Source organism: Catharus ustulatus, chromosome 3 (genome assembly GCF_009819885.2).
Source record: "Catharus ustulatus isolate bCatUst1 chromosome 3, bCatUst1.pri.v2, whole genome shotgun sequence".
NCBI lineage: Eukaryota > Metazoa > Chordata > Aves > Passeriformes > Turdidae > Catharus > Catharus ustulatus.
The window spans coordinates 92776117-92802184 of record NC_046223.1 but is presented as its reverse complement, the minus strand read 5'-3'; the positions used below and the strand labels follow the sequence as shown (position 1 = coordinate 92802184).

The 26068-nt window shown below is 39.8% G+C and overlaps 1 protein-coding gene across 5 annotated transcripts; it reads left to right on the top strand.

The window, feature by feature from the left end:
• The first annotated feature begins 271 nt into the window (after positions 1 to 271).
• BEND6 (BEN domain containing 6) lies at positions 272 to 26068 on the top strand. Of its 5 annotated transcripts, XM_033055051.2 has the most exons (11): positions 272 to 415; positions 2452 to 2606; positions 5168 to 5285; positions 14615 to 14843; positions 14941 to 15086; positions 15582 to 15680; positions 16046 to 16223; positions 17661 to 17881; positions 19213 to 19405; positions 21246 to 21384; positions 23878 to 26068. In XM_033055051.2, exons 4-11 carry the CDS (start codon positions 14648 to 14650, stop codon positions 24110 to 24112), a joined length of 1407 nt encoding a protein of 468 aa, XP_032910942.1. In that variant the 5' UTR covers positions 272 to 415; positions 2452 to 2606; positions 5168 to 5285; positions 14615 to 14647; the 3' UTR covers positions 24113 to 26068. The 5 variants fall into 5 exon arrangements, with proteins under 5 accessions (XP_032910942.1, XP_032910939.1, XP_032910943.1 ...); XM_033055048.2 differs by lacking the exon at positions 5168 to 5285; XM_033055049.2 differs by lacking the exons at positions 272 to 415; positions 5168 to 5285 and adding an exon at positions 468 to 492.

Sequence of the window (26068 nt, the reverse complement as noted above, 5' to 3'; positions counted from 1 at the left end):
TCGCCGCCGGCACCGCGCTGCTGGAGCCGGCGGCCGGGCGGGAGGCGGCGGCGCGGGGGAGGAGGCGGAGGAGAAGGAGGAGGAGCGGGATGAGATTCAGGCCGTGACTCAGCAGCCGGCGATGGTTGCGGTGGGGCTGCCCCTCGGTGCAGCGCGGCTGCCGGGAGCGGGCAGCGCGGCGGGCAGAGCCGGAGCGGCCGCGGGCAGCGGCGGGCGGGGCGGGGCCGGCGCCGCATGGCAGCCGGCGGGGCACGGCGGGGCGGGGCGGCAGCGGCGGCGGCAGGAGGAGGAGAAAGAAGGGAAGGTGCCACCGGTGTCGGCGGAGAGGAAGGAGCGGTGCATCCCGCCGCCGAGGGGACTCGGCCGGTGACATCACCGCTGGAGCTGCTGAGAGTCGGAAAATGGCTGCTGCGAGGTACCGGGGGACCCCCGGGGGAAAAGAGGGGCTGCGGCCGAGGGGCGAGGGCTGTCGGCACGGCGAGCGCCGCGCAGGTCCGTGGAGAAGGGGTCTGTGGCGTACCCTGCACCCCGGGCGTCGGACGAGGCCGGTTTGGTGGCGGGGGAGGGATCGGGAAATGATGAGATCCATCCCGACAAGGTGAGCAGGGCCCTCTCAGCTGTGTGCGGGGCTGCCCCGTGTCCCCGGTGCCGGGTGAGCGGGACGGGGCAGTGCGCGCTCTGCGCAGCGGGGCTGTGAGAGCAGCACCTGCAGGGACCCCGCAGGAAACCGCGACCAGTGCGCTGCAGCCAATGTCAGCCCGTGCCCTTCGCTCACCGCCGGCCGCAGCTGGCGCAGCATCGCACTCCTGCCGTGTGCACCGTATAACGAGAGTTCACCTATGTTGCTGTTTCTACCTCTGTAGTTGTTATTGTGATAGTCCAGACTTCCAAAGACTGTTTCAGAGGTGTTTGGAAATGTAGCTCTGAACTCCCTCACAGACACGGAAAAAAAAAAAATCACTTGCTGAAAATATAGTCAGGTACCATTTTGCAACATTGCATTTACTCTCGTTACTGGGGGAAAAGGTTCATTCAAGGCAAAACTCATATGCTTTTCATGCATCTTTGATGTCAGCACATAAAATTGAAGAACACTTCTGAAACTTAATAGAAATAATTTAAATCTCAGTGTAAATATTGAAGAAACATTGAAATGTTTCTGCTTTATATGACTGATATGAAGCTACAGAAATATGTGCAAATTTAAGTTAAATTTAAAATATGCAAGCTGGAAAAACAGGGAAAATGTATCTGTGGTAGCTTAAATAAGAACAGGAAAAATAAACTCTATATTAGTAAAATTAATTTGTCACTGGGCTAATAACATTGTATCACTTTACTGTACCCTGAAGGTTATGGAAATCTGTTATCATTGAAAGATGCTCATGATAGCAGGGGGTGTAAGTAAAAAAAAAAAAAAAAGAAAAGAAAAGAAAAAAAGGGGTTTAGGTCTATAATAATTTATCCCAGTGATTTTGTATCATTCCATGCTATACACCAACAGAGTGAGCCAAAATAGTCTGTCCTATTACTTTGTAAAATGGAAAGTTGCTACATTGCAGCCATGGATTCTAAGCTTCCCCTCACTGCCTAGAAACTGCCAAATGCTGTAAGGTTGTGTTGCATCACGTGGTGCAATATTGAAATCTTTCCTAATACCGCAGTACACTGCAGTAGAATGGTTTTGATGCAGATTACCTGGAGATTATTCAAACTGTCCACGTTACCTCAGTGAAACATGAAGCAAATTGGTGTGATCCTCCTGGCATCATGCTGCAGTGCCACGCTGCAGGATATTGCAGGAGCAGGAAACTTTTCGACACCTTTAGCTCTGCACTGATGTATTGTTTCAGAGTGGGATGATGGAGCAAAAGTAGCACGGCAGTGACTGCACGGTAAATCACAGAGAACTGAGGGGGAAGGGTTCTTCTCACATTGTTCTCAGGTAATAGCACATGGAAATCATCTGACAAAGCTCAGTGAAGGCTTTTTAGTTTAAGGTTTATAGCTTTTCCCTTCTAAAAGTTAGGGCTCACTGGTGTCTTGAAGATAATGTTTATCAAAAATGATACGATAAATTTCATGACAGCTGCTCAATTGTTTTTTTCAAATGCAAAAGAGAGTACAGTTTAGTACAAGAAATGCTGACATGCATGATTTTTCAGAGAGCTGCTGCTCCAGGCTTTTGAGTCAACTGTCTCACATATACATCAAATTGCAGCTCAGGCTTTCTTTATATTCATTACTGCTCTGTGCTTGTTAAGTACTGCAGGGTATGGTAGTGTGATTAAAATATTACTTCCATGGTGAATAAAATTTAAATTGCTGAAGTTACTACACATTAAAAATAAGCAAATGATATGTGAGTAGATTTTTTCCCCCAAATAGTAATAAAGAGAATTTAAGAGAAGTTTTACATGTATCACACTATTAATCTAAGATTCTTTACAGAATGTTTTTTAGGGGACTTTTCCTAAATCATAAGGATGATAAACAGAGAAGACAAAAGAAATGAAGAGAGAAGGTTAAAACAAAATCTCTCATCTGAGATTTGACCTCAGAAGAGAAACCCCGGAGGTGAAGGCATTGCAGAGAAGTAAAAGAAGGTAACAAAGTCTTGAAACTAACTGTGATCACAGGGAGTGGAATAGAAGGGGAGGTCAGAAGTTGTTGAAAAGTGGAATTAAGTGTTTTATAATCTAAGAAGGCAGTTATTGATTCTGCAGTAAGCAAGGGGTCCTGCTGCCATTTCAGAGTACACTTTTGCAGAGTTGTGAGCAGGTGGGATGTAGAGTCCTGCAGATACTTGCTTTGATGAGGACCATAGGCAAACAGAGCAGTGACAAAGTCACTGGCATGACTGAAGCTTTTGGTGGCAGTGAGGGAAGCAGCCTTTCACTTGAACAATGCTGAGGGATGAGGTGGAGATAATTACTTGTGCAGAGGGATCAAAAAGGAAAGTTCTGCTTCACTGAACCCACAGAGAAGAGGTGACCAGCAAATGTTTGGAAGTGGAAAGGCACAGGAAGATGTTTCTGTGATTACAGTTACTCTTGAATGCAGTTTACCTATTTTCCCCAGTTACCTGAGGTAGGGAAACAACATGGAAATTGTGTCAAACTGCAGCTTAATGTAAGAGTTGAACAGGGAATGTGCTGTAGCAGCAGCAGCTCTCCTGCAGGGAGGCAAGGCAGTGTTGACCTCAAATATTCTTTCAGCCAGTCTCTCATGCTAGCCTGTTCTGAGTTAGCAGTCTTGCCCAGCAAGACCTTGTCTTGCTTGCAGAATTTCAACAGTTTCTGGGCTAGTGCATATTCCTTGATAATTTAGGTGATGTTCAGCCACACATTTTAAAAGAAACTAAAAATTCTAGCTGAGTGCCATAGGTTAGGCTGACAGGCAAAAAAAATGGGATGTTGAGTGGAGAAACCATGTCTGCAGTAGTTTGCTGACCTCTGCCAGTGTGAGCCAGGGGATTCAAGGGCACTGCACAGCTCTGTGAAGGCACCTCTCTGCTCCTGCAGACTGGGGCCCTGTGGACCTCATTGTGCAGCTGTAACACTCCCTGTATCAGTGAGTTGAGGGAAAAAAGGTCACATGCCAAATCTGGTGATGTGGACATAAGAATATGAGATTATGCATGAAATTATTTCAGAAGAGTAGCTGAGTGAGTAAAAGGGTAAGATCATCTCTTTTCACTGGTATGTAGGTATGCTTGAGGACTGTTTTTGTACTAATTAATTATAATTGAGTAAAATATTCTGCCTAAATGACTACTTAACTGGTTAGAAGGGTTCTCTAATCATCTAATACTTTCTAAAAAAATATTTGGGTTTTTCCTCATCAAACAAAGAAAATACAAAACCAAAGAGGCAAGCAGAGAAAATACAGAAGACATCGTAGTATCTGAGTTATCAACTTCTTTTGATGAAATAATTGACTTTTCCCCTCGATATTCTACTCACATGATGCCATCAGTGCTACCCTAGCAGCTCAAACATAGCATAGGAAATAATGGGAGAGTTTCCAATAAATTATTAAACCTTATAAAACACTTTCTTGAAAGTGAAAGTTGAAAGAATAACACTTTCTGGCTTGATATAGGCAACACATTGAAAAGAAATCTGTTATGTGAAATGATATGTTCTAAATTCAGCAAGGTTATTACAAATCTCCATTCTGCAAAATTTGCTAAATTGTTTATTCCATACAGTGCTTTGCATGGTTAAGAGGCATGCTAGCATTAGGTAATTCTCACAGTATCTTTCAAATTAGGTAAATATGTATTATTATTTCAGATTCATTGAAAAAGGTGAAGTATATATTTAAAGGTTGTATGATTTACCCAAGACCAAACTCTGTCATTCCAGTGCTATAAACTAAAGCCCTCCATGGCTGGAACATTTTGCTTTCTACAGGTGTCATAGGTGACCATGCAAACCCAAATTCTTGTCAGCTTTATATCTGTAGAGGTAATTGTCCTTATTTTGTGGGTTTGTCAGCTCAAACAACTTGCGTATTTAAATTCCCTCTGTTTATAAGACTGAAGATAAATCAAATGGAGAATGAGCCATACAGTTGTACACTCATGGCTTACAGTGTTGCTGGAGAAATGCTAGCAGGAATCCTGTGGGCATAAATTGACTTTGTAGGCAGAGAGGCTGTTCTTGAGCCTAGATGGGAATATACTGCTGAAACTCCTATGGCACCTTTTTTAATAACAGCAGCAGTGTGCCCCTTTGTCCTTGGTTGAAATTTGTTCTGTATTCATTTTTGGCAGTGTTTAGAGTAGCAGTTGTCAATCTGTATGTGGCCTTGCCTTCCAGAGGGAATTGCAATTCATTAGTATTTTAACTATATAATTGAAAGTTGTTTTAGGATTGTTTCAGACTGATATACAACACTGGTCATTCCACTACCTACAGTAAAAAGACATTTAATTTTACAAGAGGGGAAAAAATAGCTCTAGTAAGTTTTGAGGTGTTTGTCCTTGCAGGTAAGATGTGTTGCTGTCAATTCTCTTAAGTGTGTGCAGAATTACTTTTAGTTGAAATAATATTCCCTGAAGTAAAAGGACAATATATATGTCTCTTTTTCTAGTTAATGACCTTTAATAGTAATGCGGATTTTTTTTCTCCTCCTACCTACCAAAATGCTGCATAAACAGAGCAATTGGGGAAGAGCTTTGGAGTAAAAGAGCAAGCACTTTGAGTGTTAATAAGGCATGACTTCTCATCTATGATCACTCACCTATGACAGTCGGCAAAGACATAGACGTAGATACAGTAAGATGCTTCTGAGTTATTAAATACTGATCAAAAATCAACCGTGGAATTTTCTAGCTTCTATTTCACTTTTTTGGTTTTAAGAGCTGAAGGGAGAATGCCACCAACAGTAACGTTTTGGGGTAGAATGAAATATATAGTTTCTACTACCTTATAAAAAGAGTAAGATACATCCTCTTATAACATCTCATGTCATCTCTTTTTTTTTAATAAGTCCAATTTAAAAGTGCGTTAGTTGCATGCAGAAAGTATGTGTAATATTTTTTCAGCCTTTTAGGAAAAGGTTATTTGACTGCTTGGGCTGTTGCATGGAGCAAGTGCACAATTATTGTACTTCAGCACAGATTTGCATGTGGTCAAGTTCTCTAATGATCCCATAAATATTTTTAGACAATATAAGTGATGCATCAGTGTTCTTTAATGTTTATAATTTGGGAGCTGTTAAAATGGATTGCATTGGATTACCCAAGCCAAGTCATAGATGAGCATGGCCGAGTGTTTGATTTTATAGAGCCTGTTTCTCCTTCCAGGCTACTTATTGCTTCTAAATGTTTGGATATATTAACCTGCATGGAAAGAGCTTTCTTGGGATTATTCAAATTCCTGTAGCATAGGTATTTCATCCAGTTCAATAAATAAAGAGATTTAATGAAGATAATAATGTCATGTGAATTAAGATAGCTTCCTGCATCTTACTTGGCATCTTGTTACCTCAATGTGAATCTTTCACTGAGCGTGACACAGATAAGTAAACGGATATGGTTTATAGGCATATGAGATATCTAGGCTCCTATTTAAATTCAGGTAAAGCATCGAGGCTCAGAGAACAATGCATTTTCCTGAATTTGTGTTTAGTGCCATTTGAGGTGCCTAGAGGTAGTAACCACCATTGTAAGCCCAGAAGAGGGTCCAAACCCTGTGTGAAGTCTGTGCCCATCAGAAGAGGCAGCTGGAGGCCAGGCATAATAATTTATGGTATATAAGACTGCACCATGCATTTATTTTTAAGCCATTGTATTGAACCCTACAGCAGCTGAAAAAAGCTGAATTGCTCTCCAGGAAGCTTTAACTGCGTGGAGTAGGGGCTTCAGGCTTAAAACTGCTGGAGCTGCTCAAGGCTGAGACATCTCCAAAAGGATGACAGTTGTGATAAAAAAACCTGTGGGACATTTGTACTTCTAAAGTAGCAGCTCAAGGCCAAGCAAGTAACAGTGGTGCTAGACACCTGCTTAGGAAGACAAGTTGACCCCTGCATCTCCAGTGATTACAGCAATAACTTCAGACCCCTGGTGCACCAGTGACACCTAAATGTAAGCATCTTAATCTAGAATTGAATACTTCACTGAAAACACAGTAATGATGCTACCTTATCTTGGAATCCATTAAAAAGAATGCCATGTTTCACTCATAGTTGAATAAATTATTGGTTAGAACAAAAGTTTAGTACTTCCAGACATACTAAATATACCTGCTTAAAAATTCATTATTCAGCCTTTCCTATCACTCAATTTAACAAATAAAATTAACAAATTGATGCAAATATCAGCGTTTTTCCAATTTAAGCCACAGTTCTTCAGAGGACTTTGACATATTTAGATATTAGTATTATTTTATAGAACTCCTAGGTTGCTAAAACGTAGGAGGAGGTTACTGTTGAGAAAAATAAGAATGGCTTCATGAATTCCTTGGGTCTCTCAATAGATTTTAGAATGTGGTACAAGGTTTGCATGAAGTTCTCTGTGTAATCCTGTGAGTTGTAAATGCTGCTGAGGCTTTAGAGTCAAGGAGGCCATCTGGGTAAATAAGGCCAGACCTGCTGCTTTACCATGAATAGCATCACTTCTTAGAAAAGTATCTTAGGTTATTTCACAGTGAGTCACACCAGGATAGTGATCTGCAATGAGGAAGTGACCTCTTGAATATCAAGAATAAAATCACAGAGTTTCATCCTTCCTGTGGAAGATAAGTGGGATCATTTCTCTGATAATTTCTGTGCGTTTATAGTCTTAAGAGTGCAGTAGTGTGCTGATACATGCTCCCCCAGATTCCCAGCTGAATTTGGAACACAGTGATACTGATGATTGTGGAGAATCTGTACTCTGTGTTTTTGAATCGTCTTTTCCCAGAAATTACCAAGATATCGCACTGTAAATCTTTTGAGCAGTTACACACTTTTGTATTCTGACACCATGTAATTCCACTGAATTAATTAGTAAATCTTACACTGGTTTTAGGTAAAAAATATTAAAACCTACAGCAGGGCATATAACTTATATAAATATGTTCATGTTTTCCATCATAGACTTGCTATAGGGAATTTTGAGGCTTCAGTGCAGCCCAAGTTTTCCATCAACATTGTATTTAATATTCTGACAAGTTCAATGTAAAATGTCACAGTCTAAATAACACAGACCAAATCTGTCACTACCACTTATCATGCTGAATGGGAAATAAATAGGTTTTTAGAGGTAGATTAATTTTAAGATCAGTTAAGTTTGGGTTTTGCTTTGTTTTTTTTTTCCCCAAGGAAAACAGGGATAATTGAAGGCTGAACTCAGAGGATAAATAATATAAAATATTAGTACATAATAAAATATTAGCTTTTTAATGTATTTATTATGTATTGCATTAAGGCTACAGACATTTGGCCTAAACTAAATCCCCTTGCATTCCACCTGGTCCTCAGAAATCAGAGGGACTGGGTGCAGCTGGTCTTAGCTTCTATTTAGAACTGATTCAGCATTACCAGCCTGGTTGAGTTCAATAAGAAATTGCATGATCACAGACTTGCAAATACTGCAGTTTATCAGTTCAATACTATAGATCTGAGTTCAATAAAAATTTTCACAGTCCAGATTCACAAAAATTACCATTTCCTGAAGTAACAGGAAAACAGGTTCAGGATTGCTGGCGATAGCATTGCAGTAACTCCAGTGTATCACTACAGCAGGTGAGAGTAACAGAGCTCTATTAGTGATATATAGATAGAAATATGAAATTATTCACAGGTATTTACAATGCACTGGAGGCACAAAACTCACCTAGAGGCATCCCTTCAGGGGAGGAGAATAGTCCATCAAACAATCCCAAGCAAGCAGAGGTGTTTCCGCCCTCTTTTTTTCTTTCTTTGCCCCAAACCATTCCTTCCTTTATGTTATAGGTGTTGTTCTGATGGTTATGATCATACATGTAAGGCATGTTTTCATTTCTCTTCATTTGCATTCTTAGGATGTAACAGTTAATATGCAAGTAGGCTTAATGAGGGTCTTGGTTATTTTCAGTCAGAATTTATAGTTGACACAAAAGGTAGAATAAACACTTTGGCCCTCCTCCACCTGCTGAGGTGGCAGTACAGCCTGTCTGACCTTCACTAGAAAGGCTTTGAGTGCATCCTTGTCTCCTTAAAGGACCACATTTATAATTAGGCTGGTTATGCACAGAGGCTGGTAGAGAGGTGCAGGTTTTCTCTGGGGCTTCTCTGAGACTTCCACTTCACCCAGGCATATTCAGTCCTTACACCTTGCTCGAGCTGGGTATAAGATAAGGAGGGGCACATCTGATATTTTTCTCAACCAGTCTCATCAGTTCTTCACTGACTTGAAGCAACTCTTGTAGCAAGCCTGACCATTTACCATAATTATGGATCTGTGGTACATGGTTGTGGTACAATTCCTTGATTTGCTGAAACCAGTGTCAAAGCCCTGTTTTAAGCCAAGGGAATCAGACTTGTCAAGTGGGTAGACAATCACATGTGGTAAACTTGTAACTCTTTGCACTGTGTTTACTGAAAAAAAAAGAGAAATAATGATCTCAGCATGCCATCTGCCAGTTCTCTGGCTGAATGGAACAGACTATGTCAGACAAAGGGTGAGCTATGTCTCTAAGTGACCTTTTAGTGGCTTGGGATTTCTTGCATGGTTTTGGTTTGGTTTAGTACTGGCTTTTTGTGTTGCCTAGTAACAACATCACGATTACAAATTTATAGCATCTGTGCAGTATGTGAGGTGTTAACATGTTTGTAAAAATTAAGAGTCCAATTAATTTCTCCTCTGCAGAACTTTAAAATTATATGGCTCCTTCCTTTTACCTTTTTCCCTTCTACAAATGACCTAGAATAGTGAAAAATCTTAAATTTGCAAATCAGTAGTGTTTTCAAATGGAACATATAGTAGAATTAAGTACAGTAATTTCATGATTAAAAGCCACACCATTTTGACTAAAATTTTGCTCCGAACCCGAAGTGCAGCTAATAATCAGGTGCGGCTTATATATGGACAAAGACCTAAAAGTTGCTGTTTTACTTTGGAGGACAGGTGTCTGCTGAGAAAGGCAGGAGCTTCTCTTTGAAATTTTGAAATCAAGGGGCTTTCAGGTAAAAATATGGGAATTAGGAATAACAGTTCTTTTCCAGGGAAATCAAAATAGAAATACAGTACTACAAAGAAACAAACTCCAAACCCTGACAAAGTCAGAGTACAACCTGACACCCCGTCAGGCAGGGTGTTGTTAGCAGTCCCATTAAATGGTGGTTGCATCCTCCTGCAGTGACAGATGTGATTCAGTTGGAGCAGTGCTCCTGTACAAGGTGCAGTTTCCCTCTAAAGGTCCAGTGGTGATGTGGAGAAATCCGGTTTTCCTCTGGAGTCCAGTGGAGAAAGGGGCTCCCTTAGTGTCTCAAAACCTCTGTTTTTATCTTGATAAGAAATGTTGGGCTCTTCCCCCTGGCTGGAGCAACTTTCAATGGGATGCAGTAATTTTATCAGTCCCACAGTGGGACTCAATGGGCCATTAGCAGAAAATGACTCGCTGGAGGGAGGATGGGTTGTGAAAAGATAAAGAACAATGCCCCACCTGGTTTCAATGGATGGCCCATTAGCAGAATATCTGCCGTTGAGATAAGGATCACTGCCCCCATCCTCAACAGATGGTGATAGAATAGATACCTTTTATCACACTCTGCATTGTAATGTGCAGCTTATGATCAGGTGTGGCTTATATATGGACAAAGAATGAAAAATTGCTGGCACCCAGAAGTGCAGCTTATACTCAGTGCGGCTTATAATCGTGAAATTACTGTAACTTGTAAAGCATAAGTGGCTTTCAAAGGTCCCTGTGGTTAGTAGTTGCACACAGGATAATGCCTGTGAATGATAATGTTTCCTCTAAATGAACCAATGAACAAAGCATTCAGTGTCAGAAATATTACTTGATGACTTGCAGAACTATGTTAGAAACATTTAAAACTGAGAACCAGATACACTTTAATGGATTTCATATGTCATCCTTTTGGCTCTCTATAGCTTCTGTGGTTTACTGGAATCTATCCTACTATTCAAAATCCATTCAAAACAAAGAAAAGCTAATACAAGATTGGACCAGGCCAGCTTCTGTAAGGAGACACACCAACTCTGTAGTCACTGAGTAGCTGATGGAGAGAAATAGGCTCTCCCAGACAGTAAGTCATCTGCTGTCTTTTAAACACATATCATAGGTGAGATGAATCACCTCTCTTTCTTGCAGTGACTGAGCCAAATGTGGCTAGACTATCTCTCCCTTTTAAGGCAGTAAAAATTTGTTAAGGTTAATCCCAGTCCCCAAGTTATTTTGTTTGTTTTTTGATGATACATTATATTTTGCCTTTGATCTGTTTTGGCAAATAAGATTTTAGAGAGAAGCATCTCCAGCAGTCCTGAATTGGATCAGGTTCACATTCATTCCTGTGGGAAGTCAGGGTGAGGAAACACTGTAGGACCTCTCTTCCAGAAAGTGAAGTGTTTCACTATTCCTCTCCCTTATTAGTGACATTTTGTTCTACCTTTCCATTCCCTTTAATCACTGGCTGGAGATGATGCCAGCAGACAGTTAGGTGTTATCCCCAGGGCCCGTGGATTGTCACAATAAATTCTGTGAAAAGACGTAGTTTGATTAATGTCTACTGCAGGAGCTGAAGGAGTTGCTCCATAATGTAAAAACATTTACAATCAACTACTACACTCTGCTCCTTTTACTTGGTGATATAATTATTTCATCATTTTACCCATAGCACAAGCAGTTGGGCTTATGTCCAGTAGAGCTGCAGCAGAGAAAAGGGGGTCTGGCCAGTTGCTGTTGCTGCCCCTCGACTGCTTTCCTGCCTTGGTCCCTTTATAAACAGCAGGAACATTCCTTCTCTCAGCATGCTGAGAGAATATGGCAGCTGTTAAGGCCCTTAGTGAAATTGGTTTAGCTGCTAGTACATCCTCTGACCACAGGCAAGAATCTTATCAGCTCAGAAGAACTTTATATATAATGTAGATAAATTGCTGAGCTCCGTGTCCTGCCATGACCACAGTAAAAATTGTCCCTAGGTTAAAGTGGCAGGATGTATTTTCATGGATCCAGGTGCTTGCCTGGTGTAAAGACTCTGTGAAATATTTTGTTGCCATGTGCTTCACAGTGTCTACCAGTGGCACAGGCTGCTCTTATGGGCTCTGAACATCCAGAAGTCCACGTTTCCACTGACTCCATTAAGCTGTTTAAAAATGTAGACAAGTCTGATACCTTCCAAAAGCTGTTGGACTTGATCCTGATGTGCATGATATTGGCACAGTATGTACGTGACTAGCCCTAGTGCCATGGGGAATCATCACTTGCCCTGCATGCTGTGAACAGCCTGTGTATTCATTGTACCTGTGGAAATCCTGGGCTGGCTTGCTAACCCTGTACAAGTTCAGACCACAAGAATATCCCATGGCTCAGAGAATATTTGTTTCAATACATAATGACACACAAAAGACAAACTGTTAGAGGACTGCAGGGAAACATTAAAAAATATAGAAGTCAATCATTCAGTTATTAGACTTAGCACACTGGCAGCTCTAACTTTGCTGCAATTCTGTTGCTCTTATGTGGACTTTTAGGAGGGTAGAGAAGTAGCTCACAACTGCCAAGGACAAAGGGGTAAATATCAGTAACTAAATATACAGTAATTTCACGATTACAAGCCGCACTGATTATAAGCCGCAGCTCTGCGTGTTGGCAACATTTCGTTCTTTGTCCATAGATAAGCCGCACCGGATTATTAGCTGCACTTTCGTTTGCAGCGAGTATCCGCGTGCAGCTTTCACAAAGTTGCCAATTAGCAAAAGAATTGCGGGGTTTACTGGCTCAGCCCTGCTCGGGGCAGCCGCCAGGGAGCGGCCCCAGCCCGCTCGCCACTGCCGCCGGGAAGAGGGAGAGCGGCATGCCCGGCCGCTGCCGCGCCCCCCAGGGTCAGGCAGCACCGCCGCCGCCACGCTTCCTGGGGCTGGGCAATGCCATCGCTGAACCACCACTGCCCCGCCACCTGGGGCCGGGCGGGCTCCGGCTCGGCTCGGGGCTGCTGTGGGCTCAGACTTCTGGGTTGGGAAATTTGTTCATATATAAGCCGCTCCTGAGTGTAAGCCGCGCTTCTGGATTGGGAGCAAAATTTTAGTCAAAATGGTGTGGCTTATAATTGTGAAATTACTGTGCTTTGTCTGAGAAGCAAAGAACTGGGTGGTGGAGATTGCTGTGCTGGGTTGATCAGAGGCAGAAGTAACATCTTTGAGCCAGATGAGAAATGTTAAGCTGAGTGAAGTATATGCTCAAAAGCATATTGAAAAAGAAGGAAGAATACTGATACTCAACTGATTGCACACTCCACCTGTTTCAAATCTGGTATTTTTGTTGTCCAGACAAACATGCAGTTCCAGTTTGGACTTTACCTGTCCATAGTGAGGTCAGTGCTGAAACTTTGGGTTCTGTTTTGTCTATATTTGAATGATCCCTGTCTGTGGCATGAGGATCCACCCAGCATGGATCTGTGGCAGAATGAGGTCTCTGGCAAGTCATGCTAGGCAGAGATACTCAGGCTGCTCCCACTTCCAGATTTTGGATGGGATGGATGTTTTCTGATCTTTAAAGAAAAGTAATGTCAGTTCTTGCAAACACAGTCTCCTTTCTCCCGTGAGGCAATACTTAACAACCCTACTCCTCTCACACTAAACACATTCTGCATGAAATTTTTATTTAATACTCCTTTTAATGGTGATCTCTTATCTATACTGCTTGCCCCATTGAATCAGTAAACATGTTGACAAGACTGCAGCTGTCTTCTGTAAATTAGCAAGTTCACCCCTGTATGGAAAGGCAGCTCTGTTGAGGCATAGCACAGACATGGAATAGTGGCAAAGTGGGCTTCTGCAAACAAATGGACATTACTTCACAGAGCAGTGCAGCCAGATATTCTCACTTTGACATAATAGCCCCATGTAATTCTCCTTCTCTAGCTCTGAGTTACCTTTTTGACAGCCTCTTCATGAGGCACTTCTGACTGATTGAGGCCAAGTCAATTGCAAATCACAATGTCACATCAAGGAATGAGTTTTCAGCTCTGTGAAACCTTTTTGAATTGACCATATGGTTGCTGGAAAGGAGATTCAGGTTTGAAAATGAGATTTTCTATGTATTGATTTAAAAATTTTGAAGTGGAAAATATTTTCTCTGAGTATAATGGCAACACTTAAAAGAACTGACTACATTTCCAGTAGAATTTACACTTTCATGAAAGGCTATCAGCCTAATTGGGAAAATAATGCTCAAAGTATGGCTTGTTCCCTTCTCCTGGTAGAGAAATTCAGTGCTTTAAAAAGCCCAGAATGGCGCATTGCTTTAAAAGTATTGTTTCATGAAGCAAATGATTTAACTGTGTATTTGGGTTTGGGTTCTCCTTGTTGAAGCAGCCCAGCTCTCTTCCAGTCCTTAGCCTGTCATTTCTTTTGTACATCAAGTTTTCCACTGCCAGGATGTGTCATACCTCACCCATTCAGTTGTCCTGAGTAGTTCTGGGTTGGTTTTCTGTGGCTGCAATTGTCTTCCTGCCCATGAAATGGTAACCATACATCCCAGTTAAGAGCATGTTTAACTAGCACTTTCCTTCATTCTAGGGAAAGGTTCTATCACACCTGTATGTTTTAGTCAGAGGCTGGACTAAAAATTTTACTGAGACAAATGTAGTAATAGTGGAAATCCCAGCCAGATTGAACGTAGAAGTAGTATGGGAGCAAGGACTCTGTGCGTGAAAGCTGTTTTCCGTGTATAGTTTTGGAGGCAAATGTCTGATGAACAGGTGTTAAACAGACCATCTCCCATCTTTCAAGGGGGATACAACTCACTGCTTGGATAGTTTTTACTTTCTTAGGATATTTTCATACAAGGTAATTACCAATATCCAGCAAAAGGAGGGTTGTTTGGGGCTTTTTTAAGTGTTCTTGTAAACAACCCTGTAGTATGATACAGTAACTTCTATTTTTTCTTATGATGTCCTTCAGGAAGTGTCTGTGTGACAAGAAAGCCACTTAACAATGAAAAAATTCACGCTGTTTGATTTTGTAAATGATAATTCACTGCAAATTGGGGAGACTTCATGGATACAGGACCTTCCCTGTGATGATAATGAACTAGAAAGACTTCTGAAACCTAATGAGCACGTACTAGTAAACTGGCCAGTGGGAGAAAGAAAGACAGAAAAGCACCTGGTGAAAGTTGTGTACATGAGTGGTGAGTGCAGTTCCAGAACATTTGTGTGATATGAAGCATGCTTTTGAGATATAGTTGCCTGATTGTGCTTTGGCCTTTTTCCTTTCCATCATTTCAGATGACCCCCAAGAGCTGGTGGAAATGATGCAAAAGATATTACAAGCAGATGAAATCACAAAAATACAAGTCCTTGGAAAAGGCAAGAGGAAGAGGATAGAAATGATATTCTCAGAAAGTGAGGACAGTGACCTGGATAAAGAAAAGGTGAGTTTCTGTCTTTATGTGCCTTATAATTGTTGGGTCCATAAAAGAATGAAATAGACTGTAACTACTAATTCTTCATGATATAACACGCAAAAGGTGTATAGTAAAGGAAGGAATACAGGCAGCCTTCACATGGTACCTCAGCACAATAACCTGTCAGACTTATTACTTAGGCCAATGGATTTTGTCCTTTTCTGTGTCAAGAGATGAATGTTATTCAAGGCTTTGATGCTCTGTAGCTCCATTACATTTTCTCCTGTAAGAAATCTGACTAGGGAAGAGACCAGGTTTTCTGGGGTGTGCCTTGTGCTGAGGTCTGCAGTGACAAAATATAGGAAAGGAAAACATATAAGTTAACAAATCTACAAGTACATTTCTTAAAACTATTAACCAAGAATTCAAGTACACAGTGAATAAAAATTTATGGTATATTATGAAATACTGTCATGAAAGGCTCTATAGGAATGCAAAGGCACTGTTATGCACTTTTTACAGGGGAAGATGATGAAACATATAAAAAGAAAGAAATCATTGCAGGCATCTGCTCCTGCCAACATCCTGAGTCAATTTGAAACATCTTTAATTAACAAACAGGTAAACATCCATTTTCACAATTTTAATGTATTAAGCAAAAGCAGTCTAAAAGGTATTTTTGAGGAAGGCATAGGATTTTTGCCATAGTGAAGTTAACAGTTCTAAAAGATTCAGCTTTGTAAAATTCATGAATAGAGAACAGAGACAAAGGTACCTAACAGTTGCATATTACACTGACCTTTCATTTTTAATTTCTCTAAGAATACCAATTGCTATATTTTGTAACAACTTTTATTAAAATGTACTGAGTCTGTTTATATGAGAGAATTCTTTTATTTAGCAAGATATTTTAATGCAAGTTTTAATGCTTTGATTTAATGTTGTTGTTGCTCTAGATATCACAGTTGTTTGGGTTTTTTTTTCAGAGAGAACCATATTCAGGAAGCAACTTTCTATATAGTGAAAGTAGCAGTGATGATGAAGAGCCTTTATTTCAACTCTCCAAGGTAGAACTATGTGCCAAAATTAAAAGTCTCAAGAGGAAGCTGACAGATACCATAAGAGAAAACTGCCGCCTAAGGCAGTCCCTGGTGATGCTTCAAGGTAAAGTCAGGAGTATTTTGATGAAGAGGAAAGCCTGAAGGTCAGGAGAAGCTTGATTTGTAAGAGGCCATTTGGATGGGAATTATGGATGCTCAAGCACCTGACATGATCAAGGCCTACCATTAGCATCAAAGTCCGTGATACATGGCAGCATTTAATTCCAGCAGCACTTACTGTCTTACACAGAGGCCATGCAATCACAGAGTTAGAAATGAAAAAAATCTGTCAAAATCCTTCCAGTTGTTCCTAAGAGAACCTTTCTGTATGCTGTGTAAGCATTGGCTAAGCCCAAATACTTCTCTGACCAGTCCAACCAACCTTATTTACTAGCAGTCTTTCTCGAACAATTGATATTTCATTTATTCTGATATTACTTAATTTCTAATTACTGTAATTATTTACATTACTGATAATCTGATCGTTTCAGATGCACCAAATTAAATTCTTTCCCAGAGATTAAATATTTTGTTCCTCTGTAAATGAATCCTTCATCTCTTGGTCATCTTTGAAGCACCTCTCACTTGTCCCTGTCCCTTACTCTGAGGCAGCCAAAACTGAACCCAAAATTTCAAACCACTAGTGAATGACTAAGGTTTAAAGAAGATTTACTCCTTCCATTGCCAGCTACACCATACCATCCCTAGACAATCTGGTATCTGGTTTTTTTAATTGTCAGATGATTTTGCAACTGTTTATCATTTTCATTTCCCACCTGACTGCATTTCTTACCTTATTCGTCTTGGTTTGAATCATTCATCTCCACCTTTTAAAATATTATTTTTAGGCATTTTCTTAGGGTTTGACAACTTTCCTCACACATATAAGTCAATTTACCTTGCATCCTGAGCAATTATCTTAGTCTTTTACAGTATTTTCTGTAATTTAGTGATTCTGTACCTTGCTGATATGTCACCTCTTGCATCCTTTTTGCTCTGCATTGATTCTTCTTAATCGATGCAATAAAAGTTTATACTTTAAAATATTACTTTGAGGAAAGGTTATTTAAAACATATTCTCTATAGATTAAAAAAAGGGGAAAAGCTTCTGCAATCTGTGTAACTTCTTTGAAGGAAAAAAAAATCAGACATCACTTAGCCCATATTCAACAGCTTTATGGACTTGTAGAGATTTTGAGATTGTAAAAAACAGAAATAGTCTGGTTTGTGCCATGATGGGCATAAACTAATAGTTCCTCTTAGCCTTGCACTGAACTGATCTATTCTAGAAACTGAGGCCAGATCTTCATGGCTGGGGACAGCAGAACAGCAGGAAAGCATTTGAGAGAGCAGGAAAAAAGTATATTGAAATGTCCTTGCTGACTACTTTGAGTCTTTTGCATTATGTCAGGAGTCTAATTGCAAAAATAGCCCTGCTTATGTAATTGGAGTCTGAAAGCTTCAATTATTATTTTACCTCTCACTTTTCATCTGATTTCAGTGTTGCCACAGGCAGTCAGTCATTTTGAGGAACTGGTAGGGATGGCTGAAGCACTGCTGAAAGGGGGAGTGACAACATCTACGTCCAGTCTGCATCCACATGCTCTTTGGAAGGCATCTCACAATCCATTAGCAGATTCCTATGCAGCTACTATGCATAGTAACTCCAGCTCACCAATAACTTTGAATGTGGAAGATGAGGAGCAACAGACTGAAAAACAGGTCAGTTAAACAGGTCAGTTAAAAGGAAATTTCAGGCATAAAACTTTATACAGTATAAAGTTTACCGCTATAGCATAATATAAAAAATAACCATCAGTAAAATAATTTGTCATCATTGCCTTGATATAATGACTAATGAGCTTCTCTTGTGCAGAATTCTCTTTCCATGAGAAGCATAAGCATTTATTCAGTGTCTTGTACACTTTCAAATTCACTTTAATTTAGGCGACCTTGCATGTCTGTGGCTAAGAGCAGAATGGATGCATGAAGAAAATATCAAGATCCAAGGATAACTTCCAGTCTAATTGTTTGGATGCCAAAGGGGAATGATAGTATTTCAAAGTGAATTTAAGAAGAATACCAGCAGTCTGTTCAATCTGTTAATTTCTAATTGGAGGGTGCTATATTTCTTCTCCTGTTCCAGTCATTGGCCAGCAGTTAAGTAGAAATACATGTATACAGAGTTACTGAGTAAAGAAATTCCCTTATTCTCTGCAATTATAAGAGAACATGATTGAGAAATCTAAGGCACAGAGGCTGTATGTGAAAAAATGAAGGCACAACTAAAAGAATGATTCTAGCATCTGCATTTACAATTTACATAAACATTATTATGCACTGGGTCATGCTAATCCATGCAAATCATTCTTGTGTGTTGTCGTGGAGTGCTAAAATCCAAAGAAGTCTGTTTAGAATTATCATGGTATGTTTTGACTGCATATTGGAAACCACAGAATTTGACCTAACATCTTCAAAGACATTAAAAGACCTAATTTTCTGAGCAACCTGCCTTACTTCATAGAGGTAGCACGGAATTGCCTATTAGGAGAGTTCAAATTCTTAGGCTGTACCACTGCTGCGTGCAGAAGCCACTCTCAAAGCCCAGGACCAGATGTCGCAGTTCTTAGGGCATGTCTGCTCACAGGCAGGAATATTTGCTTGGGCACAGTGCCATGCTACCGAGGCAGAACAGAAACCATGCCAGAACTGGACCACAGCCAGCCTGCATGGAGTGGAAGCAGAAGGATTTCGCTATGTCTGAACATGTCCTGTCTCCACTAGTGAATAATAAGGATCGAAGGGTTTGCTAGGATGCATGGGGTCCTTAATGTGCCCCACACTTCCTTCTGGAAAATAATCAAGCTGTGTGTATAGTCCCAAAAGCTGAGCAGTATGCAAGTGTCGTGTTACCTCAAGCACACCATTTGCAGAGATTACTTTTGAAATTGTGGTTTAAAAATATAAGATGAAAAAGATATTTCAGTGGTAATATTATATAATATTTCTAGAAAACGGCAATAGTTATGCCTATGACCAATTTTGTTTTCCAGTTCAAGATTGAAAAGTGGCAGATTGCACTCTGTAACAAGAGCAAACCTCAAAAATTTATAAATGACTTGATGCAAGCACTTTATACACATGAATACATGGCTACACACAGCCTGACAGGTGCAAAGTCCTCCTCTTCAAAGGATAAAGCGGCAAAACCAGCTATGAATCAGAATGAAGTTCAAGAAATCATAGGTGATGACTTGTTAACTTATTCAATGTGGCTCTGACTTGACAGGGGGTTTTCTCAGAGGGAGGGGTTGTCATATTTAACAGCTGGTCTACTCAGGTGATGAGCTGCTTGCTATTTCCTTCTTCAGCTACCTACTTTTTTAAACCATCTGTTAAAAATACTGCCAGCAAAATACTAAGTAGTAGTATTTCTATTGTGTAAATTCTGTGGGTTTTTTTCAGATGACTGCTCAGGCACAGTGATGTTGTAAATTTTTTCAGCCATTGCAAGGTTAACCTGCAACAGTCAAACTTGGACCATGATGATAGCAGATAAGGGAAGGCAAAAAGAGGGCACACTTGGATCAAATTTTAAATTAGGTCTGCTGTGTTCTGAAGTTTAGTGAATGTTATGAATTCTGACATTTTAAATAGTGCTAGAGGCAAAATGAGACTGTATAGAAGACAGAGATAGTGATCAGAGAAGCAAACAAAATTTGATTTATGCTGATGTTTACTGCAGAAAATATATGGTGCATAGGACAGAAAATAATTTCAGACTAAAGTATCAGCTTTCAAGAAAACAGTATTTTGTGAGCATATGAAGCCAAATTTTAATTGGATTCACACCTATAACTAAATACTCTAACAATATAGCCTTAATTATTGTCATTCCTCCCCCACTGCTATTCCCTTGGACCAATGCAGTTCTCTTTGTTCCCTTTTCAGCTTAGCTCCAGTTCCTGTACCTTAGTACAGTTTTCTTGAAGCTAGCCAGCAGTTTCAAAAGTTATCACTTACAAAAACCTTTTTTGCTTAAGAACTTTGTTAGAAAACAATGCCCAAAGTCAAGAGAGATGGAAGGAAAGAGTGTGGAAGATGCTAAAAATGTATTTAGAGGCAGTAAGATGAAAGAGTTTCAGAATGACTTTGGAGAAAAATGAAAAATATTTAATGGGATGAGAAAAATAGTTGGACTCAATCATAATAGTCTTTTTCAACCTAAATGATTTCATGGTTCTAAATCCTACTAGGGCCTAGACAAAACTGAAAAGGGAAGCAGAGAAGGTAATCAGGACATGGAATACAGCATGTTGTGAGAATTCAGTGGCAAAGCCTATAAAGAAATCAAAGAACTTTGTTAAGGTAGAAGAGAATTTAATCAGAATTAAATTCTGTTTAAATTCTCTGGGAATTTAAACAGAAAAGTGTCAACATTATATAAGAAAAAAAAAGAAAAATTAGAAGGAAGCTTGGGAGTTCTAGGACTGTAGAAAATTAGTTAGTAGATCAGATTATTTTAAAAAGATGGAAACTGTAGGACTTCAAAATGAAATGAAAGGGCAGGGAAATCAAGGAGAGGGAAGATGATGGAAAAGAAGGGAGCAAGAATGCATTCCTCAAGTTGAGTCCTGTTACTGTTGCATTCAAAAAATGTAGCCAGGCAAAACAAAAGGGAAAATTTTAGTGACATCAACTGCAAATGAAAATTAATGAGGAAAAAAAAAGTAAGAATTAGACTCATAAGGACTGATGAGGATAGGAAAAGGACTGTAATCAAGAACAGAACATAAGGATGGAGGATTAGCAAGCACAAATCACTCACTACAGAAGCCCTTGTGGCCCTGGAGTTCCTTTTGAGTCTGTCAAGTGAAGGCATAGCAATGTGGAAGGCACAAAGAAAAATAGGATCTGGCATGTGTAAAATCTATGAAGGACTTTGTAAAGATAGTGAAGTAACTAGAGTGGAAGCTGAAGTAGCTGGGGAACTTTAAAAGATGCAAGAAATATATTTTATATCACACATCTCTTGTTTCCCTGATTTGGAGGCTCCATATATATATATCATCTATTTATTTTTCAGGAATCACAAAACAGTTGTTTCCAAACACAGATGATGCTTTAATTAGGCGAATGATGGGACAAAAACTCAACAACTGCACCAAGAAGCCAATTTTAAGCAAAGATCTTAACTCAGGTGCTTTTCAGAAACATAGCTTCTGGTAAGTAAAATTTTAAAAATGCCTGCACTGCGTAATTCTGCATATTATTTCATAGTAATAAAATCTAAAAGCAATCTTAAAATTCAGGTAACAATACATATTTACCGATTTGGTATATGCACTACCAAGCCAGTAAATATTTCCATAACCTTATATTAAAAGTATGTAATACAGAAGCAGTCCAGCTTAGCATTACTGCACAAAAATAGTTCTTGGTTCTAGACAAAGCAGCACTATTAAATGAGAGGAAGAGAAAACACAAGTAAACACATGGAGTTGGTTTGCTCAATATGTCTATTTTAGATTTGGCATTATTTACCTTTCTTATTATTCTCTGGCTCAACAGAGACCAGTCAATTCCATTTTCATGTCACCTGTTGTACCCCAATTAACCCACAAGTGAATATAAGGAAAATCACACCTCTTTGGTACATATTTATGAGAGTACTGTAGGAGAGCTAAAGTTGCAATCATTTACTGCCAAGAGTCAAAATTATTGGGTCAGAGGAATTAGTAAACAACATCTTACCTATTATGGACATTTTTGCCTTGTGAATGAAAGTAATATAAAAATACCAAACTCATGGCTAGGGTCGGTGAAGTCAGCTATTTGCACAGTTGTGTTTCCACATATACCAGATGTCCATATCACAGAATGGAGGAGCTGGAAGGGACCTCTGTAGGCTGGCTGGTCCAGGCCCTGCTGTTCCAAGCAGAGTCGCCCAGACCAGGTTGCTCAGAGCCATGGACAGTTTGGCAGAGACTCCACCACCTCTCTGGGCACCCTGTGCCACTGCTCCACCACCCTCACAGTGTTTCCTGATCTTCACACAGGACCTCTGGTGTTTCCATCTCTGTCCATTGCCTCTGCTTCTGCCACTGGGCCCCACTGAGAAGAGCCTCCATCTACTTTTCACTCTCCCATCAGACACTAGCACACATAGATAAGATCAGCTTGAGCCTTCTTGAGGCTAAACAGGCCCAGCTGCCTCAGCCTCTCCTCAAGAACCCAATAAGAAATGAGCAAGAAACAGGACACAAGATTAAAACAGGGTGACAGGGAAAAGAGATTTGTCCTTACTTAGATTTTCTATACTGAAGTAACATTTTTCTTCTTCCTAGTTCACTTATCTCCTGCATGTTTATAAAATCCAAATTTACAACTGTAAGACACTTCATAAGAAACAAAAACCAACACAACAAAACAAAAATCCCCCAACAACAACAAATAAGAAACACCCCAAGATATTTGACTATGTTATGATACAAATGTTTGAAAAGTAGTAGTGCTTTGCTTCTAAAATTCCTTTTCAAGCCACATGGTAGTACTCCATGGACCACCAGTGGTCTGTGAATTATTACTTGAGAAATACTTAGAGAATGTCTGTTAGGAAAATCCACATACAAAGGTTTTTCCATCTGGAAACAATAAACAAATGCACCAGCCTGGCAAAAATAAAGTTTACTATGTTAATGCTTTTCTCCTAGAGATGAGAAGACTTCATAAATCAAAGGTCCTATGTATTTGTAACATACAGTATGCAATGATTCACTGCAGTATTTTTCCTTGTCTTTAACACAGGCATGAAAAATAATAGCACAAAACCACAGATCTTGTCTTCTTTGAAAGTATTAAAACCTTAAATATTTTAAATTTTTATCTTCATCAGATGAATCCATAAATTTTGCTAATTCCTGAGTCTTCTAATGTACACAGTATTCCTGAAGCCTTGATAGAAAGACCTTGACTATACTAAAACAATTCTGGGTTGATATTTAATACTGCCTATAGACCTTCCAATTTAAACTCAATATTTTTAAAATGCCCTTATGTCTATTACTGATCAGTGTTTATGTGAAATCCACTCCAACATCTATTGTAACCAATTCAGATATTGCCTGAATAGTGTCTTTTGAACTGATGAGTTTATAATAGATTTTTTTTACATCTGTTAAGTATTCCCTCACTGTCAAAGCAGTTAAGCACCATATAAGTAATCAAGATAATTTGGTGATTCCTTTAACTCAGATGATACACATTCTCTGTAAGAAAAGTAAGACAATTTATAAGTGCTCATAATCTCACTGTTACTCCTTCAGTCCACCTTCCAGCAATTAAGTACAGAGAGGTAGAGAAAATTCTGTTGTGCAGTACCTTTAGTAACCACCTATCCACATAAGTTACTAACTTTAAAATCTGGTGATGCTGCAGCTTTTATTTCCTCCCTTGGTGCTATTTCTTCCTTACTCATCTCCTCCACCTTTCTCTTGAATTATGATTCAAGAGAAAAAATTTGGAGTCAAATCCAATGAGACAGACAGGTTTCCATCTCAGATCCATGAAGCTGGGGTGAAACAAGGAACAGGGCAATGTGACAGTGAAGAAAACTATTTAACTAGCTAATAAACAAACTGCAGCGCGGAAACTAAGAACAGTACTAATTGCACATTTAATGTTAATATCTCAAATTTAGTTATAAATTGTCTCAACAGTGGTTCAACAGCTGCTCCTCAGGGCATCAACTCTTCGGCTGTTCCCCCTTGTACACAAGACCAGCAGGATGATGATTCACCAGCTGCTAATGCACAACTTCAGCAAAGGGACAGCTGTCTGACTCCTCCAGCTCCCACCCCAGAAGGTCAGCAGGAGTGCCCCAAACCCGCTTCTCCTAAGGCAGAGTCTCAACTCGCCAGCAGCTCACCAGCGCCCTCTCCCAACCAGAGCTGAGGACAGGATCTCAGGAATTCAGACAAGGAATAACAGAAGGTGTTTCATTCCAGCTCACATGCTCAATGGAGATTTAGAAGCAGTATAAAAAAAAAATAATATCTAAATTGTACTAAATATATGGTAGTGTCCAACAGTGGACAGAGATAGAAGCCTGAGAACTTTCTTCTCAAACAAACGAAAATCCCATAGTCAAGAAAAGAAATGAAGGCATATTAATATCGTAGGATTTAAGATGTTATAAGATATATGCATGTTTTGCAGTAATTAAAACTTATAAGGAAGAATACGAGTAGAGTTCCCCCTAGTTAGAAAAAAAATATTATTTAAAGTACTACCAAAAGAATATATATGAGTAACCATAATTCCCCTTGCTTTCACCTTGACCGCAAACTGCTTAACTGATCACAGAAAGCTATTGTATATTAATGCAAAAAAAATATAGTGATATGGAGAGAAAATAGAAAGATCTCCTAGTGAAATGAAGACTGTGGCCAGCACAGGAGTACAAAGCATAGGGCCACATGAGCAGAGAAGAAGAAATAAAGTAGATGTTTAAGGCTGCTGTTAACTTGGAAAACAAAACAACGTTCTTAGGGCAATGAAACTACAACTTTCAAGATATGCACAGGAAAGAAGCAGTTATTTTTTAACCTGTCAAAGTAAGAAAGGCAATGAAAGAAGCCATGTTCCTTTGTAGCTCAGGGAAGAGTCTTCCAGGAGAGCCTGTCTAGTTATGGAAGCCATTCTCTTAGAGGGATTCTGCTGCTGGTACTCTGCTGGTTCAGCAGCTCTTACTCTCTCTTCTTCCCTGACCGTCAGGTCCATAGGATAAGGGTGCCTGGTCCCTGCAGGTGGGAAATAGAGGACACTTCAGCAGAAGCAACTAGTAAAGGGCAGAGTTGCCAGCTTCTACTCCCTGTGTTTTGATTTTGGAATGCTACCCCTTGCTTAGAGAAAGGGTGGACAGGCAGAATATTCCTCATGGGACAACAACCAGAAAAATCCCAGTATCTGAGCAGTTCCCCTTGAGATCTGATGCCAGTTCTTCCAGGAAGCAACTGGCAGTCACACAAACCCTATAGCAGCCTAAGGAAGAGGAGTGGAAGGTACAGATTCCCCAGGGCAGTGGTCACAGCTCAAGCTTGACAGAATTCAAGAAGTGTTTGGACAGTGCTCTCAGGCACATGGTGACTCTTGAGGTGTCCTGTGCAGGGCCACGAGTTGGACTCGATCCCCATGGGTCCCTCCCAACTCAGCATATTCTATGGTTCTATGATTTTTTTTTTTGCCTTGCTGACTGATTTCAGGTTTTCAGTGTTCTGACATGGGAAGGAGAGAATGCTTGGGACTACAGCTTTTCTGTTTGATTGTACTTCTCCCAGAACTGAGAGTACTATTAGCTGAATCTATTCCAAACATGGCAAACAAGCAACTAAGAAATCAGATTGGAGAAATGAAATAAAGTAGAAGAAATCTAGCTTGATTTAAAGAGGATTTCAGGATATCTGAGTTACAGAAATAAATTAGAAATAATATTACAGTGAACACTGAAAAAAAAATCTGAAGATAAGGTTATCAGCCAAATACTGCTGAAGGGAAATGCTGCAATCTAACTGTTCTAGAGCAAGGCACTAATAGAATGTACTGTGGAGAAGACTTTATTGTGGGCTGGGGTACAAATTAAGTGATTTGCTATCCTTTTTCATCTCTCACCGTACAATTCCTTGTAGATCAGATCAGGATGAAAGCAGGTATGAAATATGTTAGTCCTATCTCATGGTATTACCTACCATCTATAAAACATAACAGAAGGATGTTTTCTATTATGTAAATTTTGTATATGTAATTGTATGTACAGCATATATAATAATGTATATAGTTAATCATATTTTTGAATCGACTTTCTATCAAATAAAATTAAACATTACTATGTCTTAGTGCTGTTTTATTGTC

Coding starts and splice junctions, on each gene's coding strand:
- BEND6 (XM_033055052.2), top strand. CDS start 14,648: ATGAAAAAATTCACGCTGTTTGATTTTGTAAATGATAATTCACTGCAA. Junction 14,844..14,940: donor GAAAGTTGTGTACATGAGTG/GTGAGTGCAGTT, acceptor CCATCATTTCAG/ATGACCCCCAAGAGCTGGTG. Junction 19,406..21,245: donor TGAAGTTCAAGAAATCATAG/GTGATGACTTGT, acceptor TTTATTTTTCAG/GAATCACAAAACAGTTGTTT.